Below are 20,250 nucleotides of genomic sequence, written 5' to 3'. Positions count from 1 at the left end.
GCAAGAAGGTGGCTGTAAAAAGAAATGGCAAAGGTCCCCTAAAATAAAGCACTCACTCTGGTTAGTTTGGGTGAGCAGCAGATTGTCAAATGTCTTCCTGAGGATATACAATGCCAAGCACAGCCCACAGGGAATGGAGTGGACTTTAAAAGGAAGTCAGTAAGTAAAAGTCAGTAAAAGGACCACAACTCAGTCCAGATTGTGCTCCATGGCTTACAGGGAAGGTTTGCCCGAAAGGGTATTATTACTGTGAAATCACCATTAAAAGGGGATTTTGATTTGAATCCCCAATTCCTGTCCACAAATATTTCTCCCATTAAAAGCCTCATGTATGGTTCATTAAAAAAAATAATAATAATAATAATTCCTTATAGAGCCCACTATGAAGCACTGGCCTGATAGACTCATAAGGGAAACAAAGACAGCTCCATCTCTTCCTACTGTTTTCTCCCTTTCCTTTTCCCTTCCTTTCCTTTTGTTTTTTTTTGACAGTAGCTCACTGCAACCTCCGCCTCCTGGGTTCAAGCAATTTTCGTGCCTCAGCCTCCCAAGTAGCTGGGATTACAGGTGCCCAGCACCAAGCCCAGCTAATTTTTTTTGTATTTTTAGTAGAGATGGGGTTTTGCCATGTTGCCCAGGCTGGTCTTGAACTCCTGAGCTCAGGCAGTATGACTGTCTCAGCCTCCCAAAGTGCTGGGATTACAGGCGTGAGCCACTCTTCCTATTGTTTTCTAATTAATGACAGAAGACTCTACAGTATTCAATACTGTTGTTCAATACTGAGGGACATGAACACTAAAGGATCATTTGAGAGATGAGAATCATATGAGAATCAATGTAGTTTTTTTCTTTAAATCCAGGGGCTTTGCTATCTATGTAAGGACAACTGTATGAAACTGAATATAGGTTAGAACACAGTACCAAGACAGCTAGAAATAAGAATGCTTGATCTTGAAAAATGTGGAGATGGGACCATTTGATAGCTAACTAGCAATTAAAATACAGAAAGCAGTATTGAACACTGAAACAAGAACACTAAAATACCTCCTGTATTCAGTTTTACACTGAGCCTTCTGACCCTTTAGAATGTTTAGCTAACTTTTTCTGTAAAGAGCCAGATAGTAAATATTTTAGTCTTTGCCAGCCATATGGTCTCTGTCACAACTATTCAACTCTGCAATGTAAGCATGAAGGCAGTCACAGATGATACACAACAAATGGACGTGGCTATGTTCTAATAAATACATCTTTATTTATGAACTCTAAAAGGTTAATTTCACAAATTTTTCATGAGACATAAAACATTCTTCTTCTTTTGATATCCTCCTCCAACCATTTAAACTATAAAAACCACTCTTAGCTTACAACCTGTATGAAAAACAATTGATGAGCCAGATTTCAACCTAGGCTGTAGGCGATCCCTGCTTTGGATATGATGGTAAACACTCACTAGTTCTTAAACCAAGCGATTTGGCTGCTGGGCTTGTTTTGTTTTGTTGAGACAGGGTCTCATTTTCTACTCAGGTTGGAGTGCAGTGGTGCAATCACAGCTCAGTTCACTGCAACCTCAACCACACAAACTCAAGTGATCCTCCTGCCTCAGTCTCTCAAGTAGCTGGAACTACAGGTGAGCACCACCATGCGTGGCTAATTTTTAAATTTTTTGTAGAGATGAGGTCTCACTATGTTTCCCAGGCTGGTAGTCTTGTTTTTTTTGTTTTTTTGTTTTTTTTTTTTTGACACAGAGTCTTGCTCTGTCACCCAGGCTAGAGTGCAGTGACACGATTTCAGCTCACTGGAACCTCTGCTTCCTGGGTTCAAAGGATTCTCCTGACTCAGCCTCCTAAGTAGTTGGGACTACAAGTGTGCACCACCATGCCTGGCTTTTTTTTTTTTTTTTTTTTTTGTATTTTTAGTAGAGACGGGGTTTCACTATGTTGGCCAAGCTGATCTTGAACTCCTGACCTCAAGTGATCCACCCGCCTCAGGCTCCCAAAGTGCTGGGTTTGCAGGTGTGAGCCACCGCACCAGGCCGTAGTCTTGGTTTTAAAGAGTAATAAATTAAGAAGAATACTTTAATGGGCACAATCAAGGCTTTAATTTTTTTTTTTTTTTTGAGACAGAATCTCGCTCTGTCGCAATCCTGGCTCACTGCAACCTCCGCCTCCTGGGTTCAAGCAATTCTTCTGCCTCAGCCTCTCGAGTAGCCGGGATTACAGGTGTGCGCCACCATACCCGGATAATTTTTGCATTTTCTGTAGAGACAGAGTTGCACCATGTTGCCCAGGCTGGTATTGAACTCCTGACCTCAACTGATCTGCCCGCCTTGGCAGCCCAAAGTGCTGGGATTACAGGCGTAAGCCACCGTGCCTGGCCTGAAATTTTTTTATGTAGGACAAATTATATTCTCTACAGAATAAGAAAAGAGAATCAATGCAGTTTTTCTTTAAATCTAGGGACTTTACTATCTATGTAAGGACAACTATGAAACTGAATACAGGTAAGAAGACAGTACTGAGACAGCTAGAAATAAGAATGCTTAATCTTGAAAAATTTGGAGATTGGACCAAATTACAATACACAAAGCAGTACTGAAGATAATTCAAATACAGACTCTCTGTCACTATAGAAAGAGGTCTATCTAAACGAAGACATACAAAGCTTCAAACCACACCCTGCCTATCTCCAGTGGCTGTTCCTTGATCTAAGAACCTGAGAGAGGAGCCCCTTACTTCAGGGGTGTCAATGAAGAGAACTACAATGAGGTATGAGAATTAGGAATAAGGGGCTGGGCACGGTGGCTCACACCTGTAATCCACCTTGGCACTTTGCGAGGCCAAGGTGGGTGGATCACCTGAGGTCAGGAGTTCGTGACCAGCCTGACCAACATGGTGAAACCCCATTTCTACTAAAAATACAAAAATTAGCCGGGCATAGTGGCATGTACCTGTAATCTCAGCTACTTGGGAGGCTGAGGCAGGAGAACTGCTTGAACCCGGGAGGTGGAGGTTGCAGTGAGCCAAGATTGCACCATTATACCCCAGCCTGGGCAACAAGAATGAAACTCCAAAAAAAAAAAAAGTAATTAGGAATTAGGGTAGTCCAGTCTTCTAGGGACTACTTTTGAAAGCAAAGTACATCAACATTATGCCCCAGAACGTACCTCTGGCCCATCTTTCTGGCCCATCTTTCTGCACTATAATGTAACGCAAAGCCTAGCAAAGGAGAATCAGAGATCCGCTTGCTGGAAAATAACTTGGTCAAATCACTTTGGCAAAACCAAGAGCAGCTGCTGGATCTACTCCTACGTGAACACTGCCACTAGGACCAACTGACCATCATTAATTTTTGTCTTTTTGTGCTTGTGCCGTGTATCTAGGACAGAAATAGGCAGTGTTGAAGAGTCTGCCAATCTAGGGACTGACTCAGAGATAAAAGGGACAAATGGCAAGAACACCAAAGGCATACGAGGGATGAGTGCACATAAAGGAGTGAAAGGCAAATCAAGGAAAAACCATGGAAGGAGCAAGCCAAAAAAAATGAAGACTTTCCAGCTGATCAATAAAAATTTGTGAGTAACTTGGAATTGTGGATGAGATATAAGTAAAGTGAAGGAAAGGGATAAGGGATAGGACTAATTCTCAAAACACCTGGGACAGCAGGGACCCAAGGACTCAGGCATCCTTGTGGCGGGACTGTGAGGCCACATGCTGGTAAATCCACAAACCAGTAAGAAATAACAGAAATCCTGGGTGCCTTGGCCCACCCCCAGGGGATATGCTGCAGGACAGCAGGTAGACCTTGATAAGATCTGCATACCTACATCCCTACAACCCATCCTGACTCCTGCAGCCACTCCTCTATTCTCCATCTCTGACCTGTTGTTGCAGGAATGTTACGTAAGTGGAAGCACCATTTGCAACGTTTTGGGATTGGTTTTTTTTCACTCCAGGTAATTTCCTGGAGAGTCACCGGTTCTGTACGCAGCCACAGGCTGTTCCTCTCAGTGCTGGGTGGTGCTCCCTGCTGTGGATGGACCACACAGCCTGAAGAGGACATCTGGTGGTTCTCACTTTTTGGCTACTATGAATAATCTGCTAGGAAAGTTTGTGTACAGGTTAAAAAAAATTTTTTTTAAACACACGGCCAAGCGGGCACGATGGCTCACGCCTGTAATCCCAGTACTTTGGGAGGCTGAGGCGAGATCACCTGAGGTCAGGAGTTCGAGACCAGCCTGGCTAACATGGTGAAACCCCGTCTCTACTAAAAATACAAAAAAATTAGCGAGATGCGGTGGTGGGCACCTATAATCCCAGCTACTCGGGAGGCTGAGGCAGGAGAATCACTTGAACCAGAGAGGCGGAGGTTGCACTGAGCTGAGAATGAGCCATTGCACTCCAGCCTGGGCAACAAGAGTGAAATTCCGTCTCAAAATAAATAAATAAAATAAAATAAAATAAACACACAGCCAAGCCTAAGTTAAAACAATCAGAAAATAATGTGAATGTCACTCCCATTATTACTGAGAGGTACCATTTATATGCAGCATCTATATAAATACCATACCCTTTTGTGGTACCTTACTATCTTTCATCTGTATTACACCGAGGCTTATAAAGGTTTCTTTTTCTTTTTCTTTTTTTGAGACGGGAGTCTCACTCTATTGCCCAGGCTGGAGTGCAGTGGGGCAATCTCGACTCATTGCAACCTCCGCCTCCCTGGTTCAGGTTGAGTCTCCTGCCTCAGCCTCCCGAATAGCTGAAACTACAGGCACATGCCACCACGCCCAGCTAATTTTTGTATTTTTAGTAGAGACTGAGTTTCACCATGTTGGCCAGGAAGGTCTCAATCTCTTGACCTCGTGATCTGCCTGCCTTGGCCTCCCAAAGTTCTGGGATTGCAGGTGTGAGCTACCAAGCCCAGCCAAGTTTTTTTTTTCCCCCAAAACAAAACTGCTGGGTCTGTCATGATTCAAAGGACATGATTCAAAGGGCTACATTAATTCAAAACGGAGTCATGCATGTAGAACAAGGGGTGAGGACTTCAAAAGTAAGGCTACAGAGGACTTAGTGAAAGGTTCTGAAAAGAAGAGAAGCTTGAACCTAATTTTCTGTGGGATGGAAAGCAATTTTTTAGAAAATGTTTAAGAGATGGGGTCTTGGCCGGGCATGGTGGCTCACGCCTATAATCCCAGCACTTTGGGAGGGCAAGGCGGGTGGATCAAGAGGTCAGGAGTTCAAGACCAGCTCGACCAAGATGGTGAAACCCCATCTCTACTAAAAATACAAAAATTAGCTGGGCGTGATGGTGGGCGCCTGTAATCCTAGCTACTCAGGAGGCTGAGGCAGGGAACTGCTTGAACATGGGAGGCGGAGGTTGCAGTGAGCCGAGATCATGCCACTGCACTCCAGCCTGGGCGACAGAGTCAGACTCCATCTCAAAAAAAATAAAAATAAAAAAGAAGAAGAAGAAAAAAGATGGGGTCTTGCTACGTTGCCCAGGCTGGATTAGACCTCCTGGGCTCACGTGATTCTCCTGCCTCAGCCTCCTGTGTAGCTGGGGTTACAGGTGCATGCTACCATGCCCAGCTAGGATGAAAAGCTTTAAGAAGGGATGCAGAGGAGTTAGTGCCTAGAGCAGAGAAAAAGTGCCTTTGCAGAGAAGTATGGGCTGAATGTCAGGCTGATGAGACAGAAAGGAACAGGAGATGGAGATGGCACTCTCCAAGTTCCTTCTTCTTCTTTTTTTTTTTTTTTTTTTTTAAGAGATGAGGTCTTGGCTAGGGGCAGTGGCTCATGCCTGTAATCCTGGCACTTTGGGAGGCCGAAGCAGGCAGATCACGAGGTCAGGCATTTGAGACCTGCCTGACCAACAAGATGAAAATAAAAAAAATTAGCTGGGTGTGGTGGCATGCACCTGTAATCCCAGCTACTCAGGAGGCTGAGGCAGGAGTTGCAGTGAGCTGAGATTGCGTCACTGCACTCTAGCCGCCTGGGCGACAGGGCGAGACTCAGTCTGAAAAAAAAAAAAAAAGAGATGAGGTCTTGCTCTGTCACCCAGGCTGGAGTACAGTGGTATGGTCATAGCTCACTAAAGCAGTTAACTGCTGAGTTGAAGTGATGCCCCCGCCTCAACTTCCCGAGTAGCTAGGATTACAGGTGTGCACCACCACGTCAGCTAATTTATTTATTTATTTATTTATTTATTTTATTTTATTTTATTTTATTTTATTTTATTTTTTGAGACAGAGTCTCACTCTGTTGCCCACGCTGGAGTGCAGTGGCGCAATCTCCGCCTCCCGGGTTCATGCCATTCTCCTGCCTCAGCCTCCCGAGTAGCTGGGACTACAGGCGCCCACCACCACGCCCGGCTAATTTTTTGTATTTTTAGTAGAGACGGGGTTTCACCATGTTAGCCAGGATGGTCTCGATCTCCTGACCTTGTGATCCGCCTGCCTCGGCCTCCCAAAGTGCTGGGATTACAGGAGTGAGCCACTGTGCCCGGCCCACGCCAGCTAATTTTTTATAGAGATGGGGCCTTGCTATGTTGCCCAGGCTGGTTTCAAACTCCTAGGCTCAATGATCCTCCTAACTCAGTCTCCTGAGTTGCTGGGACTATGGGTGTGAGCTACTGTGCCCAGCCACAGGTTCCGTAAAAAGAGGCATCCTCGGGATTGGAGACAGAGCAAGGAGGAAGGGCGAGCATGGAGCTGAGATGCAGAATGAATTTGGGTTTGGTATCTGACTGCTGGGAGTGTGAAGATGGGATGACGTGAAGAGGACACAGAACTTTTGCTTTGGGAACAGATGTAGGCTGGGCAGCCATATAGTGAAATACAGAGGTATGGGTGAAGGGAAGGTATAGAACTCCCAGAGTTTCAAATAGAGCAGTGGTAAACACAGACTTACTATTCTAAGATTCTCCACAAACTGTCAAAGAGGCACCTTTGTTTTTAAGGTGGTACTGTCCCAGCTCCCTTTTGGAAGCCCCTTTTTTGTTCTCTTCCTACCCCACATCACCTGCTAGGCCATTAATAAAAGCAATGCTTTGTTTTCCACACTCTAAATCACTACTACTGATTCTCTAATGGTATTCTAGGTGGTGTGAAGGGCAACAGGAGATGGTTTTGTCGCTGCTGGAAACAGGAGGCCTACTTTTAAGCTAAAAAGTACAACATTCTAGCCTGCAGACGAAAGAACACTCCTAATGGACTTGTTGTGACAAAGGGAAGCCATATACTAGGAGAAATAATGCTGCCCATGTTTATCAACGGGTACAGGTTGCTCGCTTCCACCAAGTCCGACCTGGATAGAGGCCTTAAACAAGTTAGGAAGAACATATTGCCGCCCTTCACAGGTCTCCTCCTCTCTCTCTCTCAATCCCTGAGCTTTGGTTTCCTGAGATTTTATTGATTAAAGCTATGTATGTGGCCCGGTGCAGTGGCTCATGCCTGTAATCCCAGTACTTTGGGAGGCTGAGGTGGGTGGATTACTTGAGATCAGCAGATCAAGAACAACCTGGCCAACATAGTGAAACCTCGTCTCTACTAAAAATACAAAAATCAGCTGTGTGTGGTGGTACATGCCTGTGGTCACAGCTACTCGGGAGGCTGAGGAGAAGATAGTTTGAACCTGGAAGGTGGAGGATGCAGTGAGCTGAGATCGCACCACTGCACTCCAGCCTGGGCTACAGAGAGACTCTGTCTCAAAAAAAAAAAAAAAAGAGAGAGACACACACAGAGACAAAGACAGAGAGAGGAGAAGGTGATGTAAAGATGGAGCAAAGAGAGACATGGCCATAAGACAAGGAATGCTGCAAGCCACCGGAAATTGGAAGAGACAAGGAACAGGATTCTTCCCTATACACCCTGGAAGGAGCATGGCTTTGCTGGATATTGGACCTGATTTCCCAGAGAGTAAGAATAAATTTCTCTTGTTTTAAGTTATTCTGACAGGCTGTGCGCAGTGGCTCACACCTATAATCCCAGCACTTTGGGAGGCTGAGGAGGGCAGATCACCTGAGGTCAGGAGTTTGAGACCAGCCTGGCCAACATGGTGAAACCCTGTCTCTACTAATAATACAACAATTAGCCAGGAGTGCACATGCCTGTAATACCAGCTACTTGGGAAGCTGAGGCAGGAGAATCACTTGAACCCAGGAGGTAGAGGTTAGAGTGAGCAGAGATCACACCACTGCACTCCAGCCTGAGCGACAAGAGCAAACTCTGTCTCAAAAAAGTTATTATAGCAGCCTCAGGAAACTATGTAGGAAACATGTGCTATGCCTTAGGCACTATACTTAAGAGTTTTATAAATGTTAACTCATTCAATCCCCATAACAACACTATAAACCAGGCACTATTATCCCTGTGGAAGAAAGGGAAGGACAGAAAGATTAAGTAGCTTGCCCAATGTCATAAAGCATGTAAAAAAGGGAGCTCAGATCTGATACAGGTACTCTGATTCTAGAGATGGTGCTTGCAGCCAATGTGCACCCCTGACAATCAAGGTCTGGGGAAGAGGGGTCCAACAGGTGCTCAGAGACTATGTGATGCAAACCCTGGTGTCACCAAACTGATTGATCCATTATTTGCCCCATGCTCAGCTCCAGACAGAAATTACTTTCTGAACCAGCAATTCAGAGTATATGTTCCAGCAGAGAAATCAACTATTCAAGAAACAATCTGGCAAAGAGGAGCATCATTGGCCGATTGACAAATACCCATGAAGTGATGTCTACCTATCATGCACTGGGAAATGCCTGCAGGCTCTTGCTCTTAGGCCCAGTAGTACTATTTCCAAAGCTATCTGCTCAGTGGCAATGGCCCATTTACCTATTACCCTACATCTTTATGAATACAAGCTGGAATAGGGCAGCTTTAGGGTTTTCCAAGGCTGTTAGCCCAACAGCTAAAAAAACCTTTCTTTTCGTTTATTATAAATTCTAAAGCCTTGTGAAAAAGATTCTTTATCCTATTGTCACAAACAAGGTCATAAAGCCACTGGGATATAGGTGTTCTGAGTATGAGAGGACAACGGCTCCTTGGCAGCAAAAATGAAGGTCTAGAGGAAAAGCAATTTACTTCTGCTTATGGCACCCTGCAAAAACAAACATCTCTCAGGAAAGCAAGAGGCACCTAAGAGTGAATGATGTCCCTTTGCCATTCAGAGGTTCCTTCTGTCAGACGCTAAGCAACTCAGCACTGGTGTACCTGGGGCAGTGGGTTTAGAGAAAAGACAGGAAGGGAGGTAAGAATAAGGTTGAGTAAGGGTTGACTGTGCCAGGTGATGTGACAGTTATCTCTTTGAAGCCTCCAGGTTGTTAGGAAGATGATGGCACAGGCCTAGTTTTGAGATAAGGAAACTAAGCCTCAGAGAAGCTATGTAATTTGGCGCAAAGTCACAATGAACAAGAGACTGAGCTGAGATTCAAATCCAGGTCTCTCTGACCCTGAGGTCCACTCTCTTTTCCTTTACCCCACCTTCCTAAGGAGTAACTTTCCCCTTAGAAAAGGTAATTTCCAAGGATGAAATCTGAAATGGGGCAGAATTTAAGAAGACTTAGGAGAAGACAAAATCAATTTTGCAGAAAGCAATCCTTGTCCTTAAGAAGTGTAAACATCTTTATGGTTTTTGTGGTGTCTGATATAGGTCTCACCACTTTTAAATGAACAACAGTGTCTGCATTTCCATTAACTCTTACTAACATTAAGAGATCTGGCCCACACAAATCTGAAATGCATAGGAACAGGCCTTAGCAAACAAAGTAAAGGATGTATGTCTTTTCCATTAAAAAAAAAAAAAATCAGGTATTTTTTCCCAGCAGACAGGGAGAGGAAGAAAATGAGAGAGAGAGAGAGAGAGACAGACATAGCATCAAAACAGCAGTATCAAAAGCTTAGAATGGTGGGAGTCTGACCTACATACAAGCTTTTTTTCTTTTTTCTTTTTTTTTTTAAACAGCAGGCATCTGAAGCCTGAAAAATTAAAAGGTTTGCTAAAATTAGGTTTAACTAGTAGAAAAATCTCTCATTCTCTCTCAGGGTTATTATATCTTTTACTGAAGCATTACACTCATGACACTTAATGGAATATTAGTAAAGGACCTTAATTTTATACTTTGGGTTGGGAAAGGAGGGTAGGAAAAGAAAGTGATTCTAGGAAAGGGAACCTGTGAATTCCAGTCTTGAGTACACTTCATCAATCCATTTCTAACTGTCTATAGCACATCCTCTGGCTGAGTCCCCTGGAGAACGGAAATAACAAAATCAGGGCCAAGTGAGGGGAAGCCCAGGCTCCTCAGAGACTGTGCCTTCCCCGCAGCAGCTTCCTGGGGATGCCTGTGACAGACTCTCTTTGTTGAAGACTGGGCCCTCACTGTTCTCTTTGTGAGGGTAACCTGCTACTCCGGAAAGTAGCATAGCAGACTTGTTATCACATGATGTAAGTAGGACCAAAGGCACCGCAGATAATAAAGTCTTGGCTGATGTGATGGGCTACTGCTTTTTTCTTTTTTTTTTTTTGAGATGGAGTCTTACTCTTGTCGCCCAGACTGGAGTGGTGCAGTGGTGTCAACTCGGCTCACTGCAACCTCTGCCTCCTGGGTTCAAGCGATTCTCCTGCCTCAGCCTCCTGAGTAGCTGGGATTACAGGTGCCTGCCACCATGCCTGGCTAATTTTTGTACTTTTAGTAGAGGTGGGGTTTCGCCATGTTGCCCAGGCTGGTCCCGAACTCCTGACCTCAGGTGATCCACTCACCTCGGCTTCCCAAAGTGCTAGGATTACAGGCGTGAGCCACCACGCCCGGCCAGGCTACTGCTTTTCTTTTTCAGTGTGGGGTTGAGTCCAGGGGTGGGTTAGAAAGTGATGATTGGTTGTAATCCTTTCCTGAGCTTTATTTCTCATGAGGTAGGGTTGTGTAAGTAGGTCTGAGAGGCTTAAAAAGCCAACTGTAGCTGGGTGTGGTGGCACGTGCTTGTAGTCCCAGCTACTCAGGTGGCTGAGGTGAGAGGATTGCTTGAGCCCAGGAATTTGAGGCTGCAGTGGGCCATGACTGCACCACTGTACTCCAGGCTGGGTGATACAGCAAAACCCTGTCTCAAAAAAAAGTTCCAGTTTTTTTAAAAGACAGGATCTTGCTCTATCGCCCAGGCTGGAGTGCGGTGGCACAATCTTGGCTAAATGCAGCCTTGACCTCCTGGGATCAAGTGATCCTTCTGCCTCAGCCTCCCAAGTAGCTGGGACCACAGGCACACGCCACCACACCAGGCAAATTTTTTTATTTTTGTAGAGAGAGGGTTTCACCATGTTGCCCAGGTTGGTCTCGAACTCCTGAGCTCAAGCAATCTGCCTGCCTTGGCCTCCCAAAGTGCTGGGATTACAGGCGTGAGCCATCATTTCCAGCCCATTCTAGTTTTATCATTAGAATACCATTGTATTATGTCTGAGTTCTCATCAAATCAGACCAATTCTATTCTGATTTTCTAGGCACTTCCAAAAATTCTTACACTATTAATAATGAGGAAACAATGAAAATATTTAAATCAAACATGTTCTTTCCCTCTGCTTTCACACATAGAGTACACACAAAGGTTTCCCCAATGCAGGCAGCTGACTTAAGATCCATGAGGCAGGAATATTCAAGAGTGCCTCATTTATTACAAATGCCTAGGATGGGCTGGGCCTAGTGGCTCACTCCTATAGTCCCAGCACTTTGGGAGGCCAAGGCAAGAGGATCGCTTGAGCTCAAGAGTTTGAGACCAACCTGGGCAACATAGTGAGACCTTGTCTCTACTAAAATACATCCATGCCTCTGGAGAGCAGAGCTTACCACTGTAATTATATACTAGATTTCTGTCATTTCCTTCTAACTTAATGATAGGTAATCTTCCTTTAAACATGTGCTAAAGTTCCTACAGTCCTGACCATCTCAACTTAAAGGAGATCCCGCCAGGTGCAGTGGCTCACACCTGTAATCCCAGCACTTTGGGAGGCTGAGGCAGGTGGATCACCTGAGGTCAGGAGCTCAAGACCAGCCTGGCCAACATGGTGAAACCCTCTCTCTACCAAAAATAAAAAAATTAGCTAGGCATGGTGACAGATGCCTGTAATCCCAGCTATTCGGGAGACTGAGGTAGCACAACTGCTTTAACCTGGGAGGCAGAGGTTGCGGTGAGCCAAGACTACAAAATTGCACTCCAGCCTGAGTGACAAGAGCAAAACTCTGTCTTAAAAAAAAAAAAAAAAAAAAAAGGAGATCCCAAGCAGTCAGAGGTGCCCTCCTGCTCGAGTAAGCAGCACACCTCAGCAAACAGCAGCCATCACCTAGGCCATTCTCCTCTGTGGTTCCCCATGTGCTTTCATATTAACAGATACCATGGCCCAGGGTGTGGCCAAGGGAATACCACACATGTGCTTAAGAACTGGTTTCTATTAGACTATTCACCTTTTGCCATCTGGAATGGTAGTCTTATAGGGAGAATCTTAATGTAGGCATCATTTGATACAATTTTATAGTTTAAATGAAAAGGAATGAAATGCAGTGCTGTGTATTTCATTAAGATCAACAAAACCTAAAGGTGGTCTAAGAACAGGTGGGGCCAACCTTCAGTTTCCATTTGCCAACTGGATACCAGAAACATTCTACTACATATACTTCCCGGGCCTTTTTGTTTGGTAGGAAGAAACCAAGTTGGGACACTATAAGAGATAGGAACAAAATCTACCAAAAGTTGAAGTTATCAGGTGAGTTAGGAGTAGGACCAAATAATAAGAGCCAAGGAAGAGCAATAGAGGCATGCACACAGTAGTCTCTAAACAAAAATTATACGCATTTGATGAATCAAAGGTAGGGGACAGGGCAGAGGGGCTGAAGAACTTAGAGGTATCGGTACAAACTAAATGGAATATGTACAAGTGCCAGCTTATACCAGCTACAGTCATACCTAGAAGTCCATAAGTGTTTAAGAGCCTAGCAGATTCATAATACCGAGCTGCTACTTTAACAGGCTCTACCACTAACTGATGGAGAGTTCTGTAAAGAATTACATGTAACTTATCTGCATACTTATACAGAGGCCAGAGAGATGAAAAATTAACCACTTGGTAATAAATCTGCCTAGTCCCTCCTCTCAGCACTTCCCCAACCTTACTGGCATTCAGAAGCTGATTATTCCCATCATATATCATAAAGTCTAGCCAAATACCAAAGACAGCCAACTGACCCAGATAATCTTCAGCTCCCAATGTAAGCTGTGGCCTGTTAACTTTTCTGGAACTTAGGAATCATGAGTTGGAAGGACCTGCTCATAGTTCTTACCTTACCCTGTGGTAACTCAGAGACTAAAGCCATTCTGGCCCCAAAATGCTACGGACAATCTTACTTGCCCTGGTTTGAAAGTCCTTTTTAGCTGACCTTTAGAATATGGTCTATCAGACCTACGTGTTAGAACCAGCTTTTTCTGAACTGGTAACTTTAAAATAGTGGGTTTAATTTACTGTTGTTCTTTTTTTTTTTTTTTTTTTTTTTTTTTTGAGACAGGGTCTCTCACTCTGTTGCCCAGGCTGGAGTACAGTGGCATGACCTCGGCTCACTGCAACCTCTGCCTCCTAGGTTCAAGCGATTCCTGTGCCTCAGCCTCCTGAGTAGCTGGAATTACAGGCATGTGCCACCATACCCGGCTAATTTTTCTATTTTTAGTAGAGATGGGGTTTTGCCATGTTGGCCAGGCACTGGTCTTGAATTCCTGGCCTTAAGTGATCCACCTGCCTTGGCTTCCCAAAGTGTTGGGATTACAGGCGTGAGCCACCGCGCCCAGCCTAATGTGCTGTTGCTCTTAATTTTACTCTTTAACAGACTTGATTTTATATTCAAACTCCAAAGCAATCCAACAAAAGGGGTAATTTGGAAAAATTATTATCTTGAATTGCTGGAACTCTCACATACTGCTAGAGTGTAAACAGGCACCACCACTTTGCAAAAAGTTTGGCAGCATCTATTAATCTGAACATATGCATATCCTGTGATCCACTCTTAGGTTCATAAATACTCAGTTCTACACCTTGGATATATACAACAGAAATGTACATAAATGTCTTATCAAAAGACGTGCTCATGTATTTCACAACAGCACAAACTATTCATAATAACTAAAATCCAGAAATCAGTCAAATGTCCAACAGAACAGACTGATAAATAGTACAGCCACAGAACACTGTATAGCAAACAGAAGGAACAAATGTACAACAATGTGGATACATCTCAGATATACAGTGTTGAGTGGAAGAAGCCAGATGTGGTCGGGCATGGTGGCTCACGCTTGTAATCCCAACACTTTGGGAGGCAGAGGCGGGAGGACTGCTTGAGCCCAGGAGTTCAAGACCAGCCTGGGCAATATAGTGAGCCCATGTCTCTACAAAAAAATTTAAAAAGCAGTGGGGTGTCGTGGTGTGCACTTGCGGTCCCAGCTACTCAAGAGGCCGAGGTGGGAGGATGGCTTGAGCCTGGCAGGTTGAGGCTGCAGTGAGCCCTGATAATGTCACTGCACTCTAGCCTGGGTGACAGAGTAAGGCCCTGTCTGTCTCAAACAAAACAAAACAAGGAAAGCAGCCAGACATAATAAATATCATTGTGGTTACATTTAGATAACATTCAACCAGCCCAACGAGTCTACGGTGCTAAAAGTCAGGACAGTTGTTATCCTTGGAAGAGAAGGCGACTGAGTATGATGAGGGCCTCTGTGTGTTGGTTACACATGAATATTCTCTGTTAAAACTCATCAATTCTGCAAGTATAAAGGAAGTAAAAAAAAAAAAAAAAAACTCAGCTGAATATTTATGATTGTGCATTATCCAAAATGTACATTTTATTTCAATAAAAAATCATGAGACTATCTTGTCATAGACTAAAAATAAAAAAAAAAACCTCTCATCATGCACTGCACTCAATAATTCTTTCCTTTACAAATTCACTTTAGAAAAGCCTATTTTTGTGAGAAAGTAAAAAGATTAAAATGACCTATTTCTCTTCCAAAGACTATTTTTATGAACTCTAGTTTGCTGGAACTGCTTCACTAGAATAGCTGTATCTGAATCTGCTGTAAATCCCCTTAGTTTTCCGTCACGGGAGGCAGCACTGTGGCACTGGCCTCACTTTGGAATCAGATGGAGCTCAGTGTGAATCCTGGCTCTACCATGCAGCAAAGCTATGCGGCCTTGCCATGCATCAGTTCTTCAACTGTAAGATGAGAATAAGAAATAAGTAAAACAATGTGGGTGAGGGGCATGGCATACAAACACCTATTGTCACCAAAATCTCATTTAGGGAAGAAAGTAGATGCACCTCTCTGCCCATCTTTTACAAAGTAAATGCAGATGCTAGCGCTCCTTAGATGTTCTGTGAGCAGTTAATGTGAATATGATGCTTTAGCACCATCAAGAGCCAAATACCAAGTAGCTACAGTAAACTTCCTCTTAAAAGTTTATCCCAGTATTTCAGAAACTGAATTTTTATTTATTTATTTATTTTTCAGAGACAGGGTCTCACTCTGTTGCCCAGGCTGGAATGTAATGGTGCAGTGTCACAATCACAGCTCACTTGCAATCTCAAACTCCTGGGTTCAAGTGATCCTCCAGCCTCAGCCTCCTGAGTAGCTAGGACTACAGGTATGCAGTGCCACCACACCTGGCTATTTTTTTTTTTTTTTTTGTAGAGACAGCTTCTCTCTATATTGTCCAGGATGGTTTCAAACTCCTGGGTTCAAGTGATCCTCAAGCCTTGGCCTCCCAAAGTGCTGGGATTAATGGTGTGAGCCACCAAGCCTGGCCTAGGAATTTAATTTTTAAATAACTATTGTTTTTGAAAAATTACTTTGAGATGTGAACTCTGTTAAGCATTTGTATCTTTTGAAAGCTTAACTCTGGAGAAAATCAGATTCCATACAGAGAATTTAAGACCCACTCAAGTAGACAGAAATAAGACCGAGAAAGAATGCATCTTGTTGTGAGCAGGGTAAACTTCTAAGGCTATCTCCACAAATGTCATTTAGAGTGGCAAGTCTGATGATGGTAGTAAATCTCATGATTGCAAATTAATCCTGTGAGTGTGTGTAAACGAAAGCTTCCCAAAGTAAACTCAGGCCTGTTTTTCGGTAAAGTCAATAAAAACTACTAAAACTACAGCCTAAAATATATTTTGGGTTGTGAACTAGTGTGTTGACAATACCATGACTTGGCCAGAGAATTTGCATCCCATCCCCAAAAGCACAAACTTTGGCTCTAAGCACTTGGTATATTACTGTGGATAAGCAAACTATAAAAATCTTAGAAGATGACTTTCACTAGACTAACATAATACACAGCACACACCCATACATACTGCCCTCTAAGAAGAGAAGGAATGTGGGGTTTGGGGGGTGAACTGGAATTAAAAGTACATCTTAGGTTTTAACGATGCTGGCAGTTAAGCTTGAAGGAACTATGAGTTCAACTTCCAAAGTAGTTAAAATTTAGTAAATAATAGCCAACTTGAAACAGTTCTCACAAGCTACAAATGGGACAATTTTAGCATCAAAAAAAGCCAGGCACAGTGGAACGTGCCTATAATCCAGCTACTTCAGAAGCTGAGGCAGGGGGATTGCTTGAACCCAGGAATTTGGGTCCAGTCTAGGCAACTCAGTGAGATCCAACCTCTTTTAAGAAGCAACAAGAAACACAAATAGTATCTATGATAGACTGAAACACACAAAATATTTAAAAATTTATAATTTTACAATATTAAAAATATACACAAAAAAACCCTTCGCTGGTCACCTTTGGTTACTGGGGGGCAGCAACTCATTATACAGATAACCAACAGAGGGAAAATATGAAGCATTTATCCAGGCTTTCCTATAAGAACTGATTTTCAGGGTAACTAACTGAGACACAGTCTCACTCTGTCACCCAGGCTGGAGTGCAATGGCGCAATCTTGGCTCACTGCAACCTCCGCCTCCTAGGTTCAAGCAATACCTGTGCCTCAGCCTCCTGAGTAGCTGGGACTGCAGATGTGCACCACTACACCTGGCTAATTTTTGTATTTTCAGTAGACACAGGGTTTTGCCATTTTGGCTAAGCTGGTCTCGAACTCCTGACCTCAGGTGATCCGCCCGCCTCGGCCTCCCAAAGTGCTGGAATTACAGGCATGAACCATTGCGCCCGGCCTAAAATAGCTATTTAAGAAGCAATTCTGAATGCTCAATTCTAAAACAATTTAGTCAAATGGGGATTTTTATAATAGATGATCCGACTGACAACACCAGAACTATTGATCAATCTTAATTATCACAAAAAGAAAAACTGACATTACAAGAATGCCTGACCTCATAAGTGAATCTTGTCTGGGTGTGGTAGAGCTCATGCCTGTAATCCCAGCACTTTGGAAGGTCGAGGCGGGAGGACTGCTTGAGCCCAGAAGTTCAAGATCAGCCTGGGCTACAAGGCGAAACCCTATCTTTATAAAAACAAAACCAAAAATTAGCCAGGTGTGGTGGCATGCACCTGTAGTCACAGCTACAAAGGAGGCTGAGATGGGAGGATTGATTGACCCTGGGAGGTTGAGGCTGCAGTGAGCCATGATCATGTCACTGCACTCCAGCCTAGGCAACAGAGGGAGACAGTGTCTTTAAAAAAAAAAAAAAAAAAGTGTGAATTTGAACCTGAGCAATCCTCTGGTTTATAGGAAATGTGTGTTTGTGTGTGGGGGTTAGAAGGACTTAGAAGGACATATGACATGACACTGTGCACCTTTGCTGTACAATCAGGCACAGCTACATTGTGGAACAACCCTGGTTTCTTCAACACATAAATGGCACAAAAAAGGGAAGGTGAATTATTACATAGATTTTTAAGAGACATGTCAACAAATGTGTGAATCTTAACTGAATACTGATTCAAACAAACTAAGCACTCAAAAGATATTTAACGAATGATATTAGGAATTATGATTACTTTTGTTTGATGGTGATGATAGTTATGTAAAGAACAAGACTCCCGGCTGGGCGCAGTGGCTCACGCCTATAATCCCAGCACTTTGGGAGGCTGAGGCGGGCAGATCACAAGGTCAGGAGATCGAGACCATCCTGGCAAACACGGTGAAACCCTGTCTCTGCTAAAAATACAAAAAAATTAGCCAGGCGTGGTGGTGTGCGCCTGTAGTCCCAAGCTACTCGGGAGGCTGAGGCAGGAGAATGGCGTGAACCTGGGAGGCGGAGCTTGCAGTGAACCGAGATCCCGCCACTGCACTCCAGCCTGGGTGACAGAGCGAGACTCCGTATCAAAAAAAAAAAAAAAAAGAAAAAAAAAAGACTCCCACTGGTTAGAGATATATTTGAAGTCTATCTCATTTCCCAAAGTGAGGAGGAAAAGATAAAAACAGACTCAAAAATGTTAATTTTGAAGCTGTCCAATAGGTACATGGGGGATTATCATACTATTCTCTCTACTTTATCTACGGTTGAAGATTTCCGTAACAAAAAGTAAAAGTGGCAGAAAGATGATGGTTGTTGAAACCAGGTCATGGGAGTTTGCTGTGTTTTGTGTGTTTATCTTTGAAAATGTCTATAAATTTTTTTACAGTATCAATAATCCAAAGATAAATTCTGAATGAACTCTGAGATATTACTGTCTATTCACAGGCCAACCTACTCAACGAAAAGGCATCATACCAAGAGAAAAAGAACATGGAGAGAAAAAGAACATGGAAGGCTTCATGTAGCGAGAACCCTAAATCTCACATGCCTACAATTTTCTAGATGACAATGAAAACTGAGCAGTCTTCATCAGAAAACACCAACTGTGTGGTTGGCCCCAATGATGCTCTGTGCCTCTGTAGTGACCATAAGCTTTTTACAAGAGCAGGGCCTTCCTCTTACCTGGCTGGGGTGGATGAGGTGGTGGCATCTGGTGGTGCATCAGAGGGTAGGGAGGGGGCTGTTGATGAGGCATCATGCCAGGGTGCCCTGCTGCTCCAAGTGGGGCCAGGCCAGGTCCTCCTGAGTGCTGGTGTGCCTGTTGAGGGTTCTGGCCATGCTGCTGCTGTTCCATTTGCTGTCGTGCTCGTAATTCAGCATACTTCAGCTGTTCCATGTGGAAGTTCTGGCGTTCAGTAAGCAACTGCTGCCTCTGTTGTTCTAGCTGTAAGCAAAGGAAGTGGAAGAGAAATGACACCAGAAGAGGCTTTCAGGATTGGATAACACAAAGGACAACTACATAATGCCTGAATTCCCTCTATCCCATCACACTGACATCACCACCTCACTTCCTGCACTTTCCACAGTGAGAACAAAGGCATTATTTCTTGAGTAGCATATTTCCATTTGGACATCTGTTACCATGGTCAAAGTCTTCTCCATGTTGAGTCTAAGTCTTTCCTTGTAATCCTCCCGCAATAGGGCTACTGCTCTTTGGGTTCACTTGGACACATGTAATCCCCTCTATGTTTGGCAGGCCTTTAGATATCTAAAAATACTTTCTATGGCTGTCTGAGTCTTCCCCAGGTAAAACGAGCCTCTCTTGTCCTTGTAATAGTTTCTCAGATGTTAACATTTCAAGTTCACCCAACCTTCCTATGTGCTCTCTTTTGGATGTGATACTCTCTTGGTTATCGTCTATTTTAGAACATAACACCAGAGTTAAATTACTCTGCATGAGTTGATGTGGCCTTAGCTGCAAAGATATGCATTTCTCTATGTGGAACTTTGGCAGTGCCACTGCAAATCTTAGCTTTCAAGTACCCAAAATTATACTTGGTGACACATTCATGGAATATTTTAGTTGCCTATAAAAAAATTTGCATGAATCTTAGTTTAACAACTACAAGCATTTCAATATTCAAGATAATCTTTCTGGCACCCAAATGAGAATAAAGAGAAATACAGTATTATATGTTTAGTTCACAGAATGAAGCCTATCCTAAATTAATTTAATTCAGGGATGATAAAATCAACCTGAACATGCAGGAAAATGAAAATTCAGATCTCTGAAAGTAGGATAAAAATCATAAGCATAAGGAGGGTTAATAAACCTACTTCTTTTCAATAATGTCTCCATCCCATCATTTTCATGGAAAAATCTGAGTCACTGGGAATCATTTTCTAGTGCTGTGTTGTCCAATACAGCAGTTAGAAGCCACACACAGCTACTGAGCACTTGAAGTGTGGCTAACATGAAATGAGATGTGCTGTCGGTGATGCACAGTAAAATTTGGAGACTTAA

At 43.5% G+C, this 20,250-nt stretch overlaps 1 protein-coding gene and 1 long non-coding RNA gene across 12 annotated transcripts in view; one reads left to right on the top strand and one right to left on the bottom strand.

The window, feature by feature from the left end:
* Positions 1-20,250, bottom strand: part of SMARCC1 (SWI/SNF related, matrix associated, actin dependent regulator of chromatin subfamily c member 1) — a 196,820-nt gene that overhangs the window by 5,199 nt on the left and 171,371 nt on the right. For 9 of the 11 annotated variants that reach the window (XM_024244357.3, XM_054550863.2, XM_054550862.2 and 6 more), the window contains one exon: positions 18,909-19,170. In XM_024244357.3, coding sequence (XP_024100125.2) covers positions 18,909-19,170 — 262 coding nt within the window. Of the gene's footprint in view, positions 1-15,677; positions 17,489-18,908; positions 19,171-20,250 lie in introns of those variants that run through there. The other 2 variants (XM_054550867.2, XM_054550864.2) reach the window with 1 other exon arrangement.
* Positions 1,542-19,338, top strand: LOC129058265 (uncharacterized). The gene is made up of 4 exons (XR_008523322.2): positions 1,542-1,627; positions 3,380-3,571; positions 7,099-7,915; positions 18,672-19,338. It is a non-coding gene; the product is annotated as an uncharacterized LOC129058265 (long non-coding RNA).

This window comes from Pongo abelii, chromosome 2, assembly GCF_028885655.2.
Source record: "Pongo abelii isolate AG06213 chromosome 2, NHGRI_mPonAbe1-v2.0_pri, whole genome shotgun sequence".
In the NCBI taxonomy this organism is placed as follows: Eukaryota; Metazoa; Chordata; class Mammalia; order Primates; family Hominidae; genus Pongo; species Pongo abelii.
The sequence above is the reverse complement of the archived record's forward strand: the minus strand, read 5'-3'. Positions and strand labels throughout refer to the sequence as shown.